Genomic DNA, 20,992 nt, shown 5'->3' on the forward strand with positions numbered 1-20,992 from the left:
GAATCAATTAATTTGCATAAAAGTTGAGTTTGGAGTTTGGATTGACTCTTTTTGTTGCTTTCTATATATATGGAGTGAGAAAAAATAAACTTCACATGGGTTTGACACAAAGTTCAAGTTCAACTTTGTTTATGTATATAGCCCTAGATCACAGACATGTCTCTAAGGACTTTACAGAGAATGTGTCTAGGTAGATCTAACTAAATCTAGATCTATCTCAATCTAACTAAACACAATCGATAAACAACATTGTACAAACTTATAAAAGACAAGCAAAAGCACAATCAATGAACAAAGATAGAGTACTTTATTTAATTTAAATTTTAAAATGAAAACAGACTTATAAAAGAGAAGCATAGCTAAAAACACATGGTAGGGAGCAGCAGATTTGAGCAAGACAAACAATCTAGCTATTGTACAGCCTACCCTAGCCTAACGAGGACTGGATTTGTAACGACAAACAGTCTGACAATCTTGAAAGAGAAAATGCACATATTGGCATGTTTTTAAGCCTTATTTTAAAAGGTTTATTTTTCAAACACCAGATTTAAGGCCTCTGCTGAAGAATAAATAGCCTACTGTTCACCATCCTCAGTACACCACCCTTTTTCATTATCAAGAAATATATGTTATTGCACACTAATTATTACACATTACCACGGGTCACATGCTCAGTCTACTTTGTCATTCCCATTCAGCTCTACATGCATCATAGGTGAACAGACCAGAGTGAGAAAAGACTAGAAACAAGCTGGCCCTCTAGATAACGCCGGGGCATCAAGTCTATTTTTTATATATAGAAATATATATATAGAAATCTTCTGTTTCGTCTGTTTCAACACCTTTGCTCCTCCCTCCTAAACAAAAACAAGTGAAACGTGACGATTCGCTTATATAGAACAGTCCAGCTGCCCGTCTGAGTACCCCCTTCTCCACCCCGACCCGTTCCCCCTCCCATTTGTGGCTGCAGTAGGTTGACTCCTACGGGTGTCTGTGAGTCATGTCTTACTGCTGGCTAGTGGCCTGGCATCCACCTTGGCATGCCACAGCCCAGCTCCAGTCTGACTCTCAATCCAGTCTTAGTGCTCAGAAAGTGAAGCCTAGCCAGGGTTGTGTTACTGCTGTTGGGCATGGGCAGTGTTTTCGCTCGCTTTTTTTTTAAATAATCGTACATATCTGATTGTCTCAAAGGCCACAGGGTTGCTTCATATCACTTCATACATCAAAAAGTGCTCTCTTCTCATTTTCAAGCAAGGAATTTATACAAACCTTTTAGGCAGTGGTGTAATGTAACTAAGTATAAATACTTAAGTACTGTACTTAAGTATTTTTTCTGAGTATCTGTACTTTACTGGAGTATTTATATTTCTGTCAACTTTCACTTTTACTCCACTACATTTCTCAAATAAAATGGATACTTTTACTCCACTACATTTCCCCCAAGCATCTTAGTTACAAAGTAAAATCAGAAGAAATTGCGTAGCCTGCAAGCGATCAGGTTTGGCAAATCAGTGCTCCTAGTTTGCAAGTTACGTTAATCACGATCCACACGCCATTCCATTTGGTGGCTGTAACGCAACATAACGTTGTTTGCCAGCGGCTATAAAAGTCAAGAAGAAGAAATAGACTTCCACTCAAGCCCAGGCATGTCTTTTGCTTGATGTTTTTTGCAGCATTTACTTGTACTTTTTACTTTCAATACTTAAGTACATTTAATATCAGAAAATTACTTTTGATACTTAAGTACAGAAAATATCAAGTACTTGAAGACTTTTACTCAAGTAATATTCTAATGAGTGACTTTGACTTTTACCAAAGTCTTTTTCTGGGAAGATATCTTTACTTTTACTTAAGTATGGTTTTCGAGTACTTTATAAACCACTGCTTTTAGGGAATATTTACATATAACGGCCAATTGTGATAAACTTTTAACAAAACAGAAGTCGATTATGAAAAGCTCCTTAACTTACATTACTGTATAACTCCATATTTTTAAAACCTCAAATCTAAACTAAAATAGCTATAGAACCTCAGAGAAAGATTTTTGCTTCTGCATTTAGTCATTAAATATTTGATCGCCTCTGATTGTGAGAAGAGTGCCAAACATTATCCATCTGAGGCTTGAGGCAATGCAATTTTTTGTTTTATCATTCACACAGTGATTCAGTGTACCACCTAAAGCATCACTGGAGGACATCATCTCAATCAATTTTACACCAAAGGCAATGTTTCAAGACCATGCAGAATTTTAGTTTTGGTTTCAGCACAGCATCTGTATAAAGGCTATATGTCACTACTGTTACACAAGGCTTTTCAACAAACATCAAGACTATTGAAAAGATTATAAAAAAAGAAACAAAAGAGTGGTGCAGCTTTTAATCTACCATCTGTTGTTTTTCCCATGGCGCTGGGCCAGCAGGCCCCGCCGGGGTCATTAGATGGAAAAGTCAGGACACTCAGTCAGTCAATCACTCAGTCACTCAGTCAGTCAGTCCGTCACTCATGGATGTTTAGTGGAAAAAGGGGCTGTAGCTAGGGATAGGAAGGCGGTAGAGAGTTGGGATTCGAGGGGTGGGTAGGGGGAGTGGCTAGGAGGATGTAAGGGGGGCATGCTGCCATAAAGCTGAATGGCCACACCACTGCACCATGGGCTTAAAGGTTTGTGCTTGTTTCCTCTTAAATTATCTGTTATCTGAATAATATTGACAACTGGAAGTACAAAGTTACTAATATGGTATACAAAATTTGTGCAAAAAGCCGTTATAGTAAAATACAGTTACCCAAAAAAGTAAATATGAATTCAAAATTGTGATAAAAAGAAAACACACACATACTGTATGCACACACCAGAATGGTAAATGTTTCACATCTGTCCATAAGGGTGTAATCACGGCAGGTGGCATTTACTCGACCCTCCATCAGTGTCGCCCATCAGCTCTTAGACCTTCTGCCACTTTCGGGTGGAGGGAGAGGCGACCTGCAGACCAACAAAGAAGACCTGGTAGCGGTGTTTCCACATGATGAAGGCGCCGACGGCACAGACGAGTGCCTGGGCCAGGTTCAGCACGATCTGGAGCAGGAAGTAGAGCGAGAGCGTCTCGGTGAACTCGCCACACTCGCTGACCCCTGCGTAGGTGAAGGTACGGGCGATCGGGTCGTCCTTGTCCAGTTTGCACACGCAGTCCTCCCCCGCCTGCTCACAGCTGCCGAAGCTGCTGACCTGCCTGTGGTGGTGTCCAGCAAACGCCATGACCAACACAGAGATGACCAGGCCGATGGTGCACAGAGCGAAGTACAGGAGCTAGTGGAGAGGGAAGAGAGAGGACACGGGGGGGGGGGGGGGGGGGTCGGGTCACAGTCAGGTCATGCCGTTTTTTTTGTCCCCACCCCCTCCCAGGTTTTAAACAGATTTATTTCTGCTGTAAAAGTCGGACATTTTAACATGGGTTGAATGGTGAATGACTCTCATTTGGAGCCAGCCTCAAATGGCCCTTTGAGGAACTGCAGTTTCTGACACTTCCGCATTAGCCTCATTTTTCACAAGCGGAACTCCCCCCTCGATTTGACCCTATACATCCATGGTCTGACCCTCAGACTGGAGCCACGCCCTATAGCACAGAGCATACACTGAACATGAGATTCCCCTGCAGCTGCAGCTACTTCCTACCTTTGTCCCCATCCTGTGAGAGTACATTATGTTGAATAACAGCCTGTCTAAAAATATGTCCGGGAGAATGTAACAGAAGCTTTATGTAGTTTATGCAATTACACACTCTCAATAGCACCAAGCTCTCATCTTAATCCGCCTCTTATATAACAGCAGCCCGGCCGTCGTTCACTGGTGCATTTGCTGTCAGTTACACGCTGCTTATGGAATTGTGCAAGCGATGAGCGACGCTTGATTTGAAATGGCATTTTATGTTAATTTTGGAACAGCTGGGAAATCTGGAGTATGGGTTGTTACCAGAAGATAAGAGTATGTAACCTACAAGTATGCAGCCTACAACAAGTACATCAACCAGCACTTTGTTGAGCCTTGTTCATGCATTCAGTGCACTGCTAAATAGAAGTGATCTGAAACTCCAAAACCGATGGGAACTGGGAGCGGTTGATGCTTATTTTGTTGCTGTTTACAGCTCACACAGGGTCCTGAAACACTTTTCAGTAAGTGCTTCAAAACACACGACGGATGCCTTTAGGCACTTATTAGAACCAACTTATGTGATAAACTGGGTGCCTTGAAACATCAAAGAACTATTTGAATCGAGAATTAGAGAGTCAGGACCCTCATCTGATCAAATGTCTCCAGTTAGAATTACAATTTCCACCCAGGAGACTTATTACTTGTCTTGATCTTGAAAGCCTCAAACAAATAAATGAGCTGACTGAGGGTTAAGCAAAGAATACTGTAAAGGCAGAAGAATGTGGCAAATAGAGGACTAATTGCAACTATTTTGACATTCAGATTATTCAATGTTTTTCAAGGATTTTTGACATAACATATAGATAAGAGAGGGAGGAAAAAGTTTTAAAAGAATGACAAAAGAGCGAGCTAAATCTGAACCCACAGAGACATGACAGTTGTGATTTTATTGATGCACTCAGCCACTGCAGCACCTGATTGTGTGCTTTCTAGACAAGTCATAGTTGAGCTTGGTGTGAAGACAGGTCATATTTCCAAAAGAAGGAAGTATATACATTATCTATTATAAAAGAGAGCAGAGTGGGCAATGTTCTCTGTTTCAATTTTGTCACGGAAGTGATGTCATCGGTGATGTCACTTGAGCATTTTTGATGTCATCAGTGATGCGAAGCTGTGGCATCATCAGTGTGTGACGTCATCAGTGCTGTCATAAGAGCAAGCGGGCGAGCTGCAGGGCGGGCGAGGGAGCAAGTGAGCCCACACAGCGGTCGAGCTGCAGGGCAGGCGAGGCCGCGCAGCCGAGCTGCAGGGCCAGCTTACCTAGTTATAATAAAAATGTGAATGGAGCATGGTACTGTATTTCCAAGCACTTGCTTCTCAGCGGGAGACAATGCTGGGCCAATTTTAATTGCCTAGAAATTCCAAGTGCATACATCGTGTGGCCAATTAAGCTACATACAGGATCAAGACTGAATGGAGTCATCCGCTCATAGGTTCCCTGCAGAGCTCTTACAAACAGGAAGTCAGTTTGATGCCCTGCTCTCTAGGCTGACTGCAGCTGCAGTGATGTGATCCTGAGCACAGCTACACAAACAGTATCTCAATGACTAAAGCATTGTTCTCTGCAAAGGCCCTGGTCTGGAAAATATACTGACCTGTTTAATCAGGCTGCACATTTGACTGCAATGCTTTGTAAAGTCATCATTTCAGTGAGACAGAGAGAGGAGCATGACATAGAAGACATGACATCTTCAGTTGGAGTGGTTCGTTAACTTTTTCTTCTACAGAAAATGCGTCGGCATGCCCTTAGACTCACCTTGACAATGAATTGCATATAATTCCTCTCATCAGGGTGGTGGGTGATCCCGTACAGGATGAGGCCCACGATGGAAACGAAACACAGCTGTAACAAGAAAACAGAAAAAGGCCAAAAATAATCAAAATTTTCGACCTATTTTTGTCCCAATTTTCTCCTTCCATTATCAGAGAGAATGCACTCAATCCATGCACACACAACGCTTGATATAAATGTTGCCATGATGTAATTGTAATATATGTTTCCGTTGCACACAATATGCAAACAACATTCTTGTTTCTAGACAGATTTTTGCACCCAAGTTTCCATGAGTGTCTTTATTAATATTGCACTGTTCAGCAGCAAGTTGTCATCTGATTACATGATCACGGTTATGGTAAATTAGATGTTTTTTCCTGCTCTATGGGATTGCTTTCTGACTGTCTCATGCACACACACACACACACACACACACACACACACACACACACACACACACACACACACACACACACACACACACACACACACACACACACTCACTCACTCACACTCTATCTCCTCAGTGCAGTTGGAGTCTTGTGACTAACGTGCAGCATCTTATTGAAATGTTTTTCCCAGGTTCTTAAGCAATCAGGACCTTCTGGAAGGTTCTTTATGACCTCTGTGTTTTTCACTTGGCTGAATCTCGTGAGGATCTAACTCGGGATGTTCAAGTGTCCAGGGATGTTTTTGATTTTGCACACAGCATCTGTGATAGGCTGCAATGACCAAGCAAAAACAAGCATGTTTTTCCCAAACCAAAATGTGACCTTAAAGGTTATTCTGAACTATGAGGATAAGTAAAAATGTTTAAAATAAGTACATTTAGTCAGGAGAATTTCAATTTCATTGTCTTTCGCCAGATCATCCGTTTAATTATGTGGTTGTTTATTTTTTGCAGCTTGCAGCAGCCTGTATCTGTAGAACACCAAATTATGATTACTTTGCCTGTTGCCATTTCAGAAATTATACAATTACTAGCTGCAACCAGTGTTGGAGTCAACAAGTCACATATATCTCGAGTGCAAGTCGAGTCTTGAGTCCCCAGTGTTTGAGTCAGAGTCTGAGTCACCAAACCAGTGTTTGAGTCAGAGTCTGAGTCACCAAAGAAGAGTTTGAGTCGAGTCAGAATTACCTTGAGTCCAAGTCCAACTTCATTGAATATGAGTGTGAATTAGGGATGTTCGATATTGGCTTTTTTACCGATATCCGATATCCGATAATGTCCAACTCTTAATTTCCGATACCGATATCAACCGATATCAACCGATACCGATATAAGCGGGCTTTTTTTCCACCAAAATTTCACGTAACAAGTTACATAATGTAGCTTAATGTAGCTGAAGAGTTTAATATATAATATGCATGTTGTGTTAAAGTTGTAAGTGTTAGAGAAGCGAGCTTGTGACCAGAAGGTCGTCGGTTCAATCCCCGGGACCGGCAGGATAAATCTGGGTGGGGAAAGTGAAAAGGCAGCGCTTGCCCCTCCCTCATTACCACCACTGAGGTGCCCTTGAGCAAGGCCCTTAACCCCAACCGCTCCAGTGGAGCTGCTCAGTGGCCAACAGATCAGACTGTGGTTGTACTGGTCAGCTTCCAGGTATGAATGTGTGTGTGTGAATGTGAACAGGGCACTCCTGAAAAAGAGAGCATTGCTCTCAGTGAGACTCCCCCTGTATTTAAAAAAAAATAAAATAAAATAAAATATCGGCATGAAAACCGATACCGATATTTTCCGATATCGATTTTTTTATGCTAATATCGCCCGATAATATCGGTAGGCCGATAATATCGGACATCCCTAGTGTGAATGCATGTGAATATGAGTGTGAATGCATGGTATTAATATAGCTATCAATATCATCTTATGCCAAATTATGAGGCGCTATTAAAAACAAAAAGTCTTTATTATTTAATTAAAAAGTCTGAATCCTCTTCTCCAACTTCCGAGTCCGATTGCATGAGTGCAAGTCCAAGTCCGAGTCATCAGTGCTCAAGTCCAAGCCGAGTCATGGGTACTGAAAATGAGTCGTGGACTTGAGTACTGAAAACCAACAAAATATACTGCTATGTTCTATATGTCGAAGTCCTACAGTATGGGCAGGAAAAACCTTCTCTCATAAAAGTAAATTAAAACAGCTTTCCCTTTAAGTGTGATTTAAGTGACTTTTTGGCCAAGTAGGCTAAATGAAATGTGTGGCGTGTGCGTGTGTACTGATAAGACAGATGGTATGGATGACATGGAGGCTGTATTTATGTATACATAACACATTTGCAAGTCATACGGTGTTTAGAAGCCTCTAGGTGTTTAAGAGTCACGCTGCTCTGGAAGGAGGAATAGACCTGTGGTGGGCTTGTCTCCTGTGGCTAGATGTTGTGGATTTACCGGCCATATGGACACATAACACAGACCGGACCGTGAGACAGAGATGGATGGCGGATTCAGCTGACCGGTCCGTTCGTGTGCATGCACTCAGTCAGGTGAAAATAACAGATGGGGATTCATTTGAACATGACAATAGCGGTGATTTGCCATGCCTACAGTGACAATATGGCCCCAGGCTCCTACAGTGACAATATGGCCCCTCAGGCTAGGCTACCGGGGTATAAGGGCCAATGGCTGACATGCAGTGAGGCGAGGGTCATGCATGCAGCCGTGTAGCGAGACGGGTATGGTGCCATCATGCAAATAGGAGGACGGAGCTTACGATGATTCCGGCCCAGTGTGGCGTCTCCCTGGCCAGCAGCGAGGAGCTGACGGCCAGCATGAGGAAGGCCACGACCACCACGGCTACCCCCAGCAGCAGCTGCAGCAGGGCCACCACCAGAGGGAAGCGACAGCCACAGCACTTGTGGGCGTCCTGTGGCGACCCCGGGCCTTCATCATCGCTCTTAATCAGCCCATTCTTCTGTCCCATCTCTCCTCCTGTCTTTCAGACTATAGCCTGTTTTTAGCCCTCGAAATGGCTACTTTCTCTCTGTCCTCGCGACTTTTGCTGTCGTGCTGTTTGGGATGGACGAGCTTGCCCTGCTGTCTGCCTCCCTCCCCCCCAATCCACCCTTTCCCTTCCCCTCCCCTCCCTGCCACGGCCTCCTCTCACCAGAAGCCCAACTCGGCTGCTATTTGGAAAGGGAGAAGGGCGCTGAACTAATATGGAAAACATTTGGACTGGATTCCTTCAGCAGGCTCCAGTGCCACATATAGAGCAGCAGCATTCAGTGGAAGGGGGGACATGAAGGGGGACTCCAACATACGACTAAACAGACGGGCTGTGAAACTAAATATCACATGTGGTGATGCTGTGAAAGTGCAGGGAAAGTCGGGGGCAAATCAGCAGGTATGAGTTAAATTGAGAATTGCCATACTTTTCTAAATATACTCTTCTGAAGGGGTGCTGATTGTATCATTCTCTGTCAATACTGTTGCACCAAAGGCCCATATGCTGCAGGCTTGAACTGGTCACATGATTTGGAGGAAGAAGTAATGTGATCATAAGACATGTGAGGGCATTACTGTAGCTCTGATCCTCTATGAAAATGATGAAAACTTGTAATAGTTGGTGGAAATAATGCAAGGGCCCTTGGTGGAAGGAATGTAAGAGGCAATTAAGAAGGCTTTAAATGCCAATTTCACACTGTTAAAATGAACATTCTGTTAGTACGAACTAGATTTATCATAATCATAATGAGTAGAGTCGACAAACTAACTGTGATGTATGCCATTCCTCAGAATAAGCAAAGTTGGATAAATCATACTAATCAATACATTTGGTCCAAACATTTTAAGTTTTTCAGTTGCAACAGGTGTCATCAAATGCACTGGAGTAATGCAACAAATCATGTAGGCCTAAAGTAGATTTACATGGACAGTCCTGGATTATTTTGACCTCACTAATGACACATTTTCTACTTTCTTGTCTGTCTTCAGAAAATGGTTAATTGATTTTTTGAATTAGTTTTAATTATGATTGATCTAGAATCAATAATTGTGGGCTGTTTATTTGAGCACTTATATTTATTTATGAGATCATAAATAGCATATCTGATGAAGCTTGAGGTGGAACTAATTAAAAGTCAAATTCGAAACTTTTATGAGCTCTCAGAGTCATCACATTAAATAATTGTTGTTTTTCTGCATAACTGCATTATTGAACATGCTCGAGTGAAGGCGGGAAAGCGCACCCATTCTCTGAATCAGGAACCGCGACGCACGTGTTTGAGCACACAGCTGGGCCAGTGCCATGGTTACTGACAGGCAGCGCACCTTTGGCTGCCTAGAGAGGGAGTGTAATGTGTGTGTGTGTGTGTGTGTGTGTGTGTGTGTGTGTGTGTGTGTGTGTGTGTGTGTGTGTGTGTGTGTGTGTGTGTGTGTGTGTGTGTGTGTGTGTGTGTGTGTGTGTGTGTGTGTGTGTGTGTGTGTGTGTGTTACCCTGTCCAACAACAGAACGTGACAGGCCCACGCACACACACATACACACACACACACACACACACACACAAAGGTGCCGCCCCCTGCTTACATCAATATCTACCGCACATGAATCCCCATGGTCAATGCAGATTAACGGACATCATTTGGTTATGGAATTAAAGCATGCAGCATAATGAAATGGGTGTAAAATAAACGTGATGTTTTCATCACTAGCTTATGGACAGCAGACTAGGCTAGGCCTATGAGTGAAGTGAAGTAGCCTATATAAATTGCAAGAAATTTGCATTAAAAAGGTAACACTACAATCTAGGCTATATAGCCTAGATTAATTACGCATTAATTAACAGCTAACTAATGTGTCTAATCATTTAGTAATGGTGTTCATCTTAACTACTAGCCTAAATATTAATTGATATAATTAATAGTTTATGGTTAGGGTTACTTAATAAGCATTAACTAGCGGTTAGTTAAGCATTATTAAGCATTAACTAGCTAACGGTTAATTAATAGCCTACCCCTTATTGTGCACATTACAACAACAACCAAACTTCAGGATTAGGCTATGTTTCCTCTAAACTGCAGTGTCGACAGACAGTTTGGTGACATATCCTCTAATAATGTATCACAGTAACCAAGTATCTTGTCAGTGATCAGTTATTGCTCCACTAGCGTGCTATAGGCATATAAGCGTGATGCGACGTCTTGGTAGCAGTTGATATATTATATAGGGACTTTACCATAGTTATAAGTTTAACTAGTGAATTGACCCCCTGCAAAGTCTGTTTCGACCAGCGTCATCATCCATAAGCCTGCGCCCTCTCCAACACTTTACGCACGAATTACGCAAGGAGGTCAAAACGGTTAGGACTACGTAGCATCGTTGTAGGAACGGCAACTCTGCTACAGAGAAGGTCTATAGACCTAATTACCGGGCAGGACTTTGTGCTGGTGGTGCAGGCTACACGTGAGTCGGAAGCTGTTCCCTCCCGGAGGCGCGCGTGCGCTCTCACCACAGCAGCCGACGGTTCGCTCGGCGGCAGCTCAGAAACATACAGACATCATCAGTCTAAAACAGCAGCTCCACTGGAGGACACGCACTGTGCCACATCTCTCCCTCAACCCCAACGTGTTTTGTGGATCGTGGAATAACAACAACATTCCCCGAATAAGCTTGAGAGAGGAGACGCAGCAGGAGAAGTTATGGATGAAAGAATACCGCATTTACAGGACAGGCAATTTATGGAGCACGCCGATTTCTTGGGGTGAGTGTCGCTTTTTGCAAACTCTGACAAACTCTCTGTTATGAAAACTTGAAGATGAAGATTAACGTGGCATTTCCCTCCTTTACTTTAGGGTGGATTACCCCTCTCTCTACATGTGCAAATCTAAAAGAGGACTGAAACGCGAGGATGGTGGGAAGGTGCGTAACGTGATTAAAATGTAGTCCATAGTTTATCATTTTGATTACACGACCTTTGTCAGCTCATGAGACACAATGTGATTCATCTGAGCTGTAAATGTTATAGCTGTCTGTATCTGCTGATGTCGTAAACCGTTGTACCTTTGCCAGCAGGACGCATACAAGTTACCCCACCGGTTGATAGAGAAGAAGAGGAGAGACAGAATCAACGAATGTATTGGCCAGCTGAAGGATTTGTTACCCGAACATCTGAAGCTGACGGTGAGATTCTGACAAGACAGTTTTTAGATGAATCTGGTTTGACATGACAGTGATCTATGACAGTGATCTTGTAAAAAATAACAAATATAACTGTTGTTGTTGTTTTCCCCAGACGCTCGGGCATTTGGAGAAGGCGGTTGTACTGGAATTAACACTGAAGCACTTAAACGCGCTGACTGCTGTCACTGAGCAGCAGCACCAGAAGATCATTGCTTTGCAGAATGGTAAGAGGCGTGAAGTTTCTCTATAGGCTATAATTTATTTATTATTATTATTATTATTTTTACAATCCATCTTCTTGATAATTTGATATTCAACGAAATAGTTTAGATCACGTTATATTGAATTTACAGTATTATGAAACTTTAACAATCTGGGAAACTGTCGTTGGAACAGCAGATTATAGAAGGATATGAAATGAAGATGACAATTACAGCAAGAGAGCATATTGAGAATATTACAGCAAATGATAAAATTTAGATGACAGATTAACAGGTTGGAAGCTGGTGGTATGCAGCTGTTCGCATGATCAGTATGCAGACATTCAGCAAACTATCATAATTCTCTGTTGGAGAGTGGCGAGACTCTTCTTGGCTGTGTTTTACAGAGTAATCATCTGTTAATATTTTTTCATCACGTTTTACAGGGGACCGGTCGATGAAATCCACCATTCACGCAGACCTGGATGCGTTCCACTCCGGGTTCCAGGCCTGTGCCAAAGAGGTCCTGCAGTACCTGAACCAGTGTGAGAACTGGACGTCGCGGGAGCAGAGGTGCGCGCAGCTCGTCGGCCACCTGCACAAGGTGTTAGCGCAGTTCCAGCCTGGCGCACCGCCGCTCCAACACCAGCTGCCCGGGGCCGGGGACGCGCCGCAGCACGACCGCGATGGGCAGAAAGCCGACAGCCAAGGTAACTGTGTCCCGGTCATCCAGAGGACCCAAGGCGGGGAGCTTAACGAGAACGACACGGACACGGACAGTGGATACGGGGGTGAAGCGGAAAAGAACGATGGCAAAGAGAAAGAATGTGAGCGCAATAAGGCGCAGCATGGACCCAAGGCGGTAAAGATCAAGCAAGAGTTTGGAGATGATCGCGCTGCCAAAAAGACGAAGATGAACTGGAATGGCGCAGACGCGACCAGACCTGACGTGGCGTTTATGAACTCTCTGATGGGAATAGCTGGTGTTGGACAGCAGACACCAATTTGCATGCCTTTCTACTTCATAAACCCCTCCGCGACGGCGTCCTATATGCCTTTTTTCGACAAAAGTAACCTTGAAAAGTACGTGTACCCCGCGGCAGCAGCTGCCGCGCTCACCTCCCCATTCCCCTGGCTATACCCCGGGATCCCCGCGCACGCAGCGGCAGCTTTCCCCGGCTTGTCCGCGCACTTTGGAGCCTCTGCCCCGTCCACAGACTCCCATTCCCCGGACAGTGACGGGTCAAACGAGGCCGAGCTCGGCTCATTTGAGGAGAGAGCAGAAAGTCCCGAGGATGACGATGACGAAGATGACGGTGACGTAGATGACGCATCCCAGGAGAACAAGAATACATAATCAGTGTTCTGCTTGTCAAACGGGCTATTTTGTCTGTGTTACTTTCCCGTGCATTCTGCTAAGGAGTTTATGTATTCCTCGTTTTTTATTAGGCTAGTTTTAAGACAAGGTTTCACAGTAGAATTTCTCATGTAATATCTTGGCAAAGCAGGGGACAGTTGTGACGGTGCGTGCCTTTTGCACTTATTATAGATTAATCAAATCGAATGATTATTGACAATGATTGACACTAATACACGTATGTGTTGTCCGAGGGGCGTATTGTGCTGGAGTTCGTTTTTTATCTTCTTTGATAAAACATTTTAAAACGACAATATTGGTGCCAAAACTTTGGGTATACAGAACCGTGCGCAGTATCCCTCTATTCCCAATCAGTGAATCTCTTTTGATGTATTATGTTGCAACTGACCTCCGCCAAGGTTATTAACAGCTTGGCTGACTCTGACCGTGTAAATATAATTACCTGGAAGATAGTCTGATTCATTAACATGTAAATGTGCACTAAATGGGCCTATAATAATAAGTGCCCGAGGAAGTATACAGTATACCTCATCCCCCATGCACTTTCCCTCGGGGTAAGCTAATTGGGAGCCTGATTACTGTCCCTTCTGAGGTGAAATGAATGGTACCCACCCACCCCTTCCCAGCACCAACAAACACTTTGAAATGATGGGAGTGGTGTAGGACTACCCCCCCCCCTCTTCATGGCAACTCATTTTTTACGGGTCTGAGTTTACCTCATAGACTGTATAAATGGGTTTACCTGTTTGAAGAAAGAAAAACCACCACCACACACCAGTGATCAGCTCAGCTCGACCAGCATATTGTAGGCCTACGCTACGTCCCTTGAATAAAGCATTTCTGCACACTGATGAGATGCAGTAACCTGTACCTCCAATCAACCCAATAAGCATTGTACTACAGTAGGTATAGCATAGCACCTTATAGATCTTTGATATTGAATGTACCTGTATTTTTCCCAGCTGTTGAAGTTTATATGTTAGGATGATCTTTACTCTGTGAGATGTAAAGTGCACTTTTCTCTGCCTTTGGACGCCCCCTACCCCTCCAGAAAGTCACCTTATAAGTTATGAAAGTCAATCACTGTAGTTCTCTCTTCTTCTTTGTTTTTTACCATTTTATTGTGTTGTCGGGTCGTCTTGAAAGAAAAACACGACATTTCAAAAGAGAGGGTGATGCTTTTGTGGTGATTTCATGCAGCAAAGCAGTATGAACTAATTCCTCTGACTTAATAATAACACTGCTAATTTCTATCTCTGCACCCCATTATGCCACAGTATCCCTGATTCTCTGTCTTATACGCTATCATCGTGAATTATATATAAATAAACAACCTTGCTTTTCAAATACTTTACAAGAAAGGAAACTGGGTAGCACTTTACGTTACAGCTCGGTATGGTAATAGTGTGATAATGATTAGGTAATATCATGTAATTACCAAAGTAATAACAGGTAATCGCTGTGGTAGTTTCTGTGCAATAACCATGAATCATGGCTGCAAAATGCTAAACTCCCTATTTCCACTTAATAGTAGATTAAACCAAACATCTAGAGACGTAGGGATTACCTGGATGATCCCCCAGAGCTATAACTCTCTGGTTGCAGTTAGCGTGTGCAAGTGAGACCGCTGGATCGAATCCCGTCTCCACCCCTGGGCAAGCCGTTAACATGGGTTGCTGCCAGTAACTGTCGAGACAATGCAGGCTACATTTAATCTAATATTACCATAAAATTTTAATGGAAAACAGGAGTTTAGCATTTTGCAGCCCTGATTCATGCTTATTACATAGAAACACAGCTATTTTACCTGGTTATTACTTTGGTAATTACATAATATTGCCTAATTATTACGACACTATTACTCCCTATTACCATTTTGTTACCGAGCTGTGATGTAAAGTGCTACCGGACCATTGTCATTTTAGGATCTTTAGAAATCCTGGCCTGTTTTCTAAGAGATTAATTCCTGCAAGTGTGGTGTAGTTCAGTCCCACACAGATGATTTTCATCTTATTTTGCATACATGTCATTGCTTTTATAGTTATGTTCTGCTGTTTTTGCCTCAATTCTGCCATGTTCTCAATTGTTCTATAAAGTGGCATGTGTGTTTGTAAATAGGTTTTGTGAATATACCATAAACAATATACATGTTGTCAATGTTGTAGAAGTCTATGGATTTTTCAAAAACAAGATGTTGCACATTTCGTTAATGCTTTACACATATGCTGTTATAAATTATTGCTGATGAGTTGTAAAATAAATATCAAAACAAAACTATACAGGTTTACTTCTCATTTATCACACTTGTTTATCAAACCCGGTACAAGTTCAGTGATTATGTGTTAGTCCAGTGTTTCTCAACCTTTTTCAAGCATGGACCCCTAATGTCATCTATATTAGAGCCACCCATTTAATGAGATTTTGTCTCAGACTCAAATCTGAGATTTGTTTTTGTTATATTGATTTTGTCCAGATTTCCATGACCTACTGCAGGTAGAGAGATAAGAGTCAAACTATGATCAAATTAGTTATTCTTCTACATTCTCTAAGTGTGTTAACTTCTTGTAAATGAAATAATGCTGAAGTTCATCAGTTTTCTGGGGATCCCTGGAACCTCCTCAAGGACCTCTGGTGGTCCCCGGACCACCACTGTTAGTCTGTTTATGTGTTGCTTCCATCAAATTACCTCCATACTGTATGTGCTGTTTATAAGAGAGAAGTTAGATACAGTAAGAAAGATACAAAATCCATAATATTAAACAGATTAAATGTATTGTTATTAATGTGCTAATCAGCTGAATATACTGTAGCAGACACCAGCTAATCCAATTTAAAGCCGCTCACCGTCTTCACTATTCTAAGGATAAGTTGTACAAGATTTACCCTTCTGTCTCACCACTGTGTGACAGGTGTCAGAGTGCACTCTGTCTCGTGCATTCTGGTTCTGCCCTTCACTGACAGGATTCTGGGCCAAAATATTTGATTGGTACTATAAGGCAGTGTTTCCCAACCAGGGGTACTTGAGCAGCTTGCAGGGGGCACTTGAAAAGATTGGGGATTAAAATTTATTTCCAAAATGATAAAACAAAAGACAAAAAAACAACTCATTTCAAATGATGTTCACGCATGTCAAAATTGTGTGCAAATCAACTAGCTACAGTAGCAACCATGGATAAATGGCTCAAACGTCCAGTTGCTGTCTCACTGGATTCAGGTTTAGGGGAGCCTGGTGACAAAAGAAAAAAGAGGCCAAGCCCAAACTCCAGCAGTTCAGTGACAAATATATTTTGTATGGATTTAGGCTACTCGTATATCCGCGGATCTACCGCAGCCACAGTGTTGTCTTTGTGCCGTAAAGAAAAGGCTTGAGTGAGGGGGTATAATGGCCTGGCAAAACAGCTCAAGGGGTACAGAAGACACAAAAGGTTGGGAACCAGTGCTCTAAGGCCTACAAAATAACCCTTCAGCCGGAGGCAGAACTTCTTCGGCTGCTCGGAGTCCTCTCTGAGCTTCCCTACAGCTGTGCAACAGTCTCTGACACAGGGGACAACTGTCGCCAAGAAACGTATTCTGCAGGAATGGAAGTCCCCCTCCCCACCTTCTTTTCAGCTGTGGTTGGCGGACATGATATCTGTTATATGGATGGAGAGATTCAGGTTCCTGAGGACCAACTCGCTTAAAATATTTGTAATGATCTGGGACCCGTTGCTGGCCTACCTTGACGAGTTATAGGGCCGACGGGTGACTCGCCCAGCTGGTTCTCATGGACTCCTTGTGTGGGATCCCATGCACAACATCTCACATAAGCACCTTATGTGGCTGGTATAGCACCACGTTGTAATATTGGAATGTCGATATATATGTATGCTTTTTCTTTTCTTTTCTTTTCCTGTGTCGGAGTTCGTTTGTTTTTGTTTTTTGATGTTCTGAAAATGTAAAAATAAAATATTGGGGCGGGAAAGTCTTAATCAGCTGACGGGTCACAGAATGTACAGTAAGCCCAGGCTTTAAGCAAATGTCATGTGATAAAAGGATGATGAAGTGAGATTAGACTCACTCTGTAGGCTGATGCAAAACAAGGTTCCTGCTTCAACTTGACAGAGCCTTTTAAGCAGGATCAAGCCCAGTCTTTGGTGTTGCCATTAACTGGCTTATTGCAGCGTTACTTGAATCTTTATGATTAATTGGAATGCCTTGATATCTCTATGCAGTACTTGGTTTTATGCTCGTTAGTGATCTTGGCTACTTATAGAGCTCCAATTAGTACAAACTTGTGCCTTTAAGGCAGGCAAGGAACATACAGTATGGCGTTGGCAACATCTGCACCAACAGACAGAAATATCTCAATTTTGTACTTCCCCTTTGCCCACAACCTTTCCATGAAATTACAGTTTGTGTCTTTGGCAGTGTTGGGGGTAACTCATTATAAAAGTAACATATTACATGTAATATATTACTTTTAGCAGTAACTCGGTAATATAACTTATTACTTGTAGGATTTCAGTAATATTATACCAGTTACTTTTTTCAAGTAACTCAAGTTACAAATTAGTTACATTTTTTTTTAAATCAAAGCACATATTTAAATAAAGATACAATCATTCCTAATCAAACTGTGTGTTTTTATGCAAATAACCACTATAGATGACAATAACAAAGGGAAAGGATAACATTTAGAATTGTGGACCATTTACACTGACTTCAAGGCGGTTGAAATGATTTTTCGGGATGGTTCCGGGGCGGCGATGTCATTCTGCTACTGCAGTTATTTTGGTGAAAGTAATGCAAAAGTAGTGTCATAAGTAACAAGTTACTCTACACACACAGTAATATTGTAAAGTAACTTATTACTTTCAAATTAAAGTAACTAGTAATATGTAGTATATTACATTTTGAAAGTAACTTGCCCAACACTGGTCTTTGGATATCTTCAGTCATCTGCATATGAAAGCACCAGGTAAGAGCAAATTATACAAGTTTGAGCAAAAATGTTTCTGCAACCCTTTGTAAACCTTCCATGGGACACAGCTACATAACAAAGTTCATTCCTTTGGCTGAATATGCACATCATGAAGCTAGGATTGTCCATCCATCCATCCATCCATCCATCTTCAACCACTTATCCGAGGTCAGGTCATGGAGGTAGCTGTTCCAGCAGGGGACCGCAAACTTCCCTTTCCCTGGCCACATTAGCCAGCTCTGACTGGGGGATCCTGAGGTGCTCCCAGGCCAGCGTGGAGATATCATCTCTCCACCTAGCCCTCGGTGTGCCACCGTGGTCTCTTCCCAGCTGGACATGCCTGGAACACCTTCCTATATGGAGGCTAGGATTGTTTTATTGTTTTATTAGGATCCCCATGGCAAACTATACTTAAGGCAACAATAATGTGTGTGTGTGTGTGTGTGTGTGTGTGTGTGTGTGTGTGTGTGTGTGTGTGTGTGTGTGTGTGTGTGTGTGTGTGTGTGTTGCCAGCCTGGTGGATAATGGTAACTTGTTCCAGTTAAATGGCTCTAAATGGCTCTATAGCACACTGTAGATTTTAAATAATTCGTCCTCGGCCTGGGAAGTATAGGTCGCCACTTTGCCACAGTGAGTGTGACCGTTTTATATACGTATATTATTCTAATTGATCAACTAAGAATGACTAGAAGATAAAACCTTCCTAAAGAATAGAAGAAGGGAAGGAGCCTAAGCCTGTTGAACTGCCAGCTGTGACAGACATATTATATGCATTAAAATAACATGTGTTCTCTTTGAGCACTGAAGTACAGTACTACTCTGGCAGCACTATTTTGTGCCAACTGAAGTTTGTTCAAGTCTTTCTTCGCTGAATGGTTACCCCTCGATAGACACATTTAACAAAGCATCTGCCGTTTCAAAAATGATGGATGTTGTTGTTATATTCAAAACCAATTTGTTTCCTTGCACCTAATCACACCTATTTGCCAAATCTCTAGGATGTGTCTCATCATTGAAAAAATACACTTAATGCCATTTCCTTCATACTGTCACAGTCATATTGCACCCATATTGGCGGTTCTGCGATTACTGGGCAAAGGTTTCCATCTACTGGTGGAGAGTGTGCAAGCTGGATCTATTACATGCACAGTGCAGTTTCAACTATCACCTGCAGGGATCCTGCACATTGTCAATTTCAAATTTCCAGACTTCACTGTCGATTTTCCAGACCATATTTGACCTCTGAGTAGTACACAAGGGCATCACTTAGAGAGTGTGTGTGTGTGTGTGTGTGTGTGTGTGTGTGTGTGTGTGTGTGTGTGTGTGTGTGTGTGTGTGTGTGTGTGTGTGTGTGTGTGTGTGTGTGTGTGTGTGTGTGTGTGTGTGTGTGTGTGTTTGTGTGTGTGTGTGTGCGTGTGCGTGTGCGTGCCCAACTTCCAGAGATATGAGCAGGGGATTATAAGAGAGGTAACCCCAGACAGCTGAACTACATGGGACGTTTTTTTGAGGTTGGGGTAATGTGACCACGTGAATGTGGCCGCGTTCAGGTTCAGCATTACATTACATTACATTACGTCATTTGGCAGACGCTTTTATCCAAAGCGACTTACAATAACACACTTTTTGTCAGCAATAGAGCAATCAACTATGGAGCACAGTCTATGACAACTACAAATCCTGAAGGAACAGTGGTACGAGTTTTAGTTTAGGATTTTTTTTTCTTTTCTTTTTTTTTTTTAATAGAGAGAGAAAGAAGAGAGAGAAAGAAGTTACCGTAGATCAAGAAGGGCCCAGGTGGAGCCTGAAAAGGTGAGTCTTTAGTCTTTTCCGAAAGATCGGCAGTGATTCAGCAGTCCTGACCGAGCAGGGGAAAGAAACTCACAAAAGACATCTAGACTCTGTATGGGACCTCTCTATCCGTTTCTCAGTTTGGCCTTTGGCATCTGATTACAAAGCGTGAAGAGTGAGGCAGGTGTGATTTAAACTAGAAACCAACCACACGCCAAGCAGCTGTTTATCTCGCTGAGCTAGAGTCGAGGACTTTGTCCGGCCTCCTACATCAGCTTATTTCTATCAGTCTTCAATAAAGATGCATCTCTGCTGCTATCTTACAGTCAGCAGCTTATCGCAGGGATCTGCACCACATCCATATGTTTGCTGCAACGGTGAGCTATAGCCCACTTCCTCCGACATACTGTAGGGCTGGTGTCTGTATTTTCTACAAAGTGGGCTAAATGTTTAGATGCAAGTCAAAGCAACATGTAGGGCTTGGCGATATGGAAAAAATCAAATATCACAATATCTTTTGACCAAATACCTCAATATCAATATTGTGACAATATTGTAGGGTTGACTATTGGTGCTTTCAAAAATATTGGTTGTGGATGTCAGGATTTGGTACAGTTAGAAGGCACTTGGGTTGGGGGCAGAGCGGTTTGCAGGCTGTAACGTACAAGCATAGAGGCAGCTCAGCGTAGGAGTGTGCGTTCAGGCTGTAACGTACAGGTGTAGAGGCAGCTCAGCGTAGGAGTGTGCGTTCAGGCTGTAACGTACAGGTGTAGAGGCAGCTCAGCTTAGGAGTGTGCGTTCAGGCTGTAACGTACAGTTGTAGAGGCAGCTCAGCTTAGGAGTGTGCGTTCAGGCTGTAACGTACAGGTGTAGAGGCAGCTCAGCTGTAGGAGTGTGCGTTCAGGCTGTAACGTACAGTTGTAGAGGCAGCTCAGCTTAGGAGTGTGCGTTCAGGCTGTAACGTACAGTTGTAGAGGCAGCTCAGCTTAGGAGTGTGCGTTCAGGCTGTAACGTACAGTTGTAGAGGCAGCTCAGCGTAGGAGTGTGCGTTCAGGCTGTAACGTACAGGTGTA

At 42.7% G+C, this 20,992-nt stretch overlaps 2 protein-coding genes across 2 annotated transcripts; one reads left to right on the forward strand and one right to left on the reverse strand.

Annotated features, from left to right (window-relative positions):
- Window positions 1-2,938: 2,938 nt before the first annotated feature.
- sspn (sarcospan (Kras oncogene-associated gene)) lies at window positions 2,939-8,427 on the reverse strand (the record flags this gene model as incomplete). The annotated part of the gene is made up of 3 exons (XM_083655162.1): window positions 8,189-8,427; window positions 5,460-5,546; window positions 2,939-3,301 (listed from the first exon to the last, which is right to left on the reverse strand). The coding sequence occupies exons 1-3, from the start codon at window positions 8,396-8,398 to the stop codon at window positions 2,939-2,941; spliced, it is 660 nt and encodes a 219-aa protein (XP_083511288.1). The 5' UTR covers window positions 8,399-8,427.
- Window positions 8,428-10,995: 2,568 nt separating this feature from the next.
- bhlhe41 (basic helix-loop-helix family, member e41) lies at window positions 10,996-15,409 on the forward strand. Its single transcript, XM_083655161.1, has 5 exons — window positions 10,996-11,174; window positions 11,266-11,332; window positions 11,486-11,593; window positions 11,706-11,817; window positions 12,240-15,409. Exons 1-5 carry the CDS (start codon window positions 11,113-11,115, stop codon window positions 13,148-13,150), a joined length of 1,260 nt encoding a protein of 419 aa, XP_083511287.1. The 5' UTR covers window positions 10,996-11,112; the 3' UTR covers window positions 13,151-15,409.
- Window positions 15,410-20,992: the final 5,583 nt, after the last annotated feature.

The sequence above is a fragment of the Poromitra crassiceps genome, assembly GCF_964638095.1.
Source record: "Poromitra crassiceps genome assembly, chromosome: 18".
Taxonomy (NCBI): Eukaryota; Metazoa; Chordata; class Actinopteri; order Beryciformes; family Melamphaidae; genus Poromitra; species Poromitra crassiceps.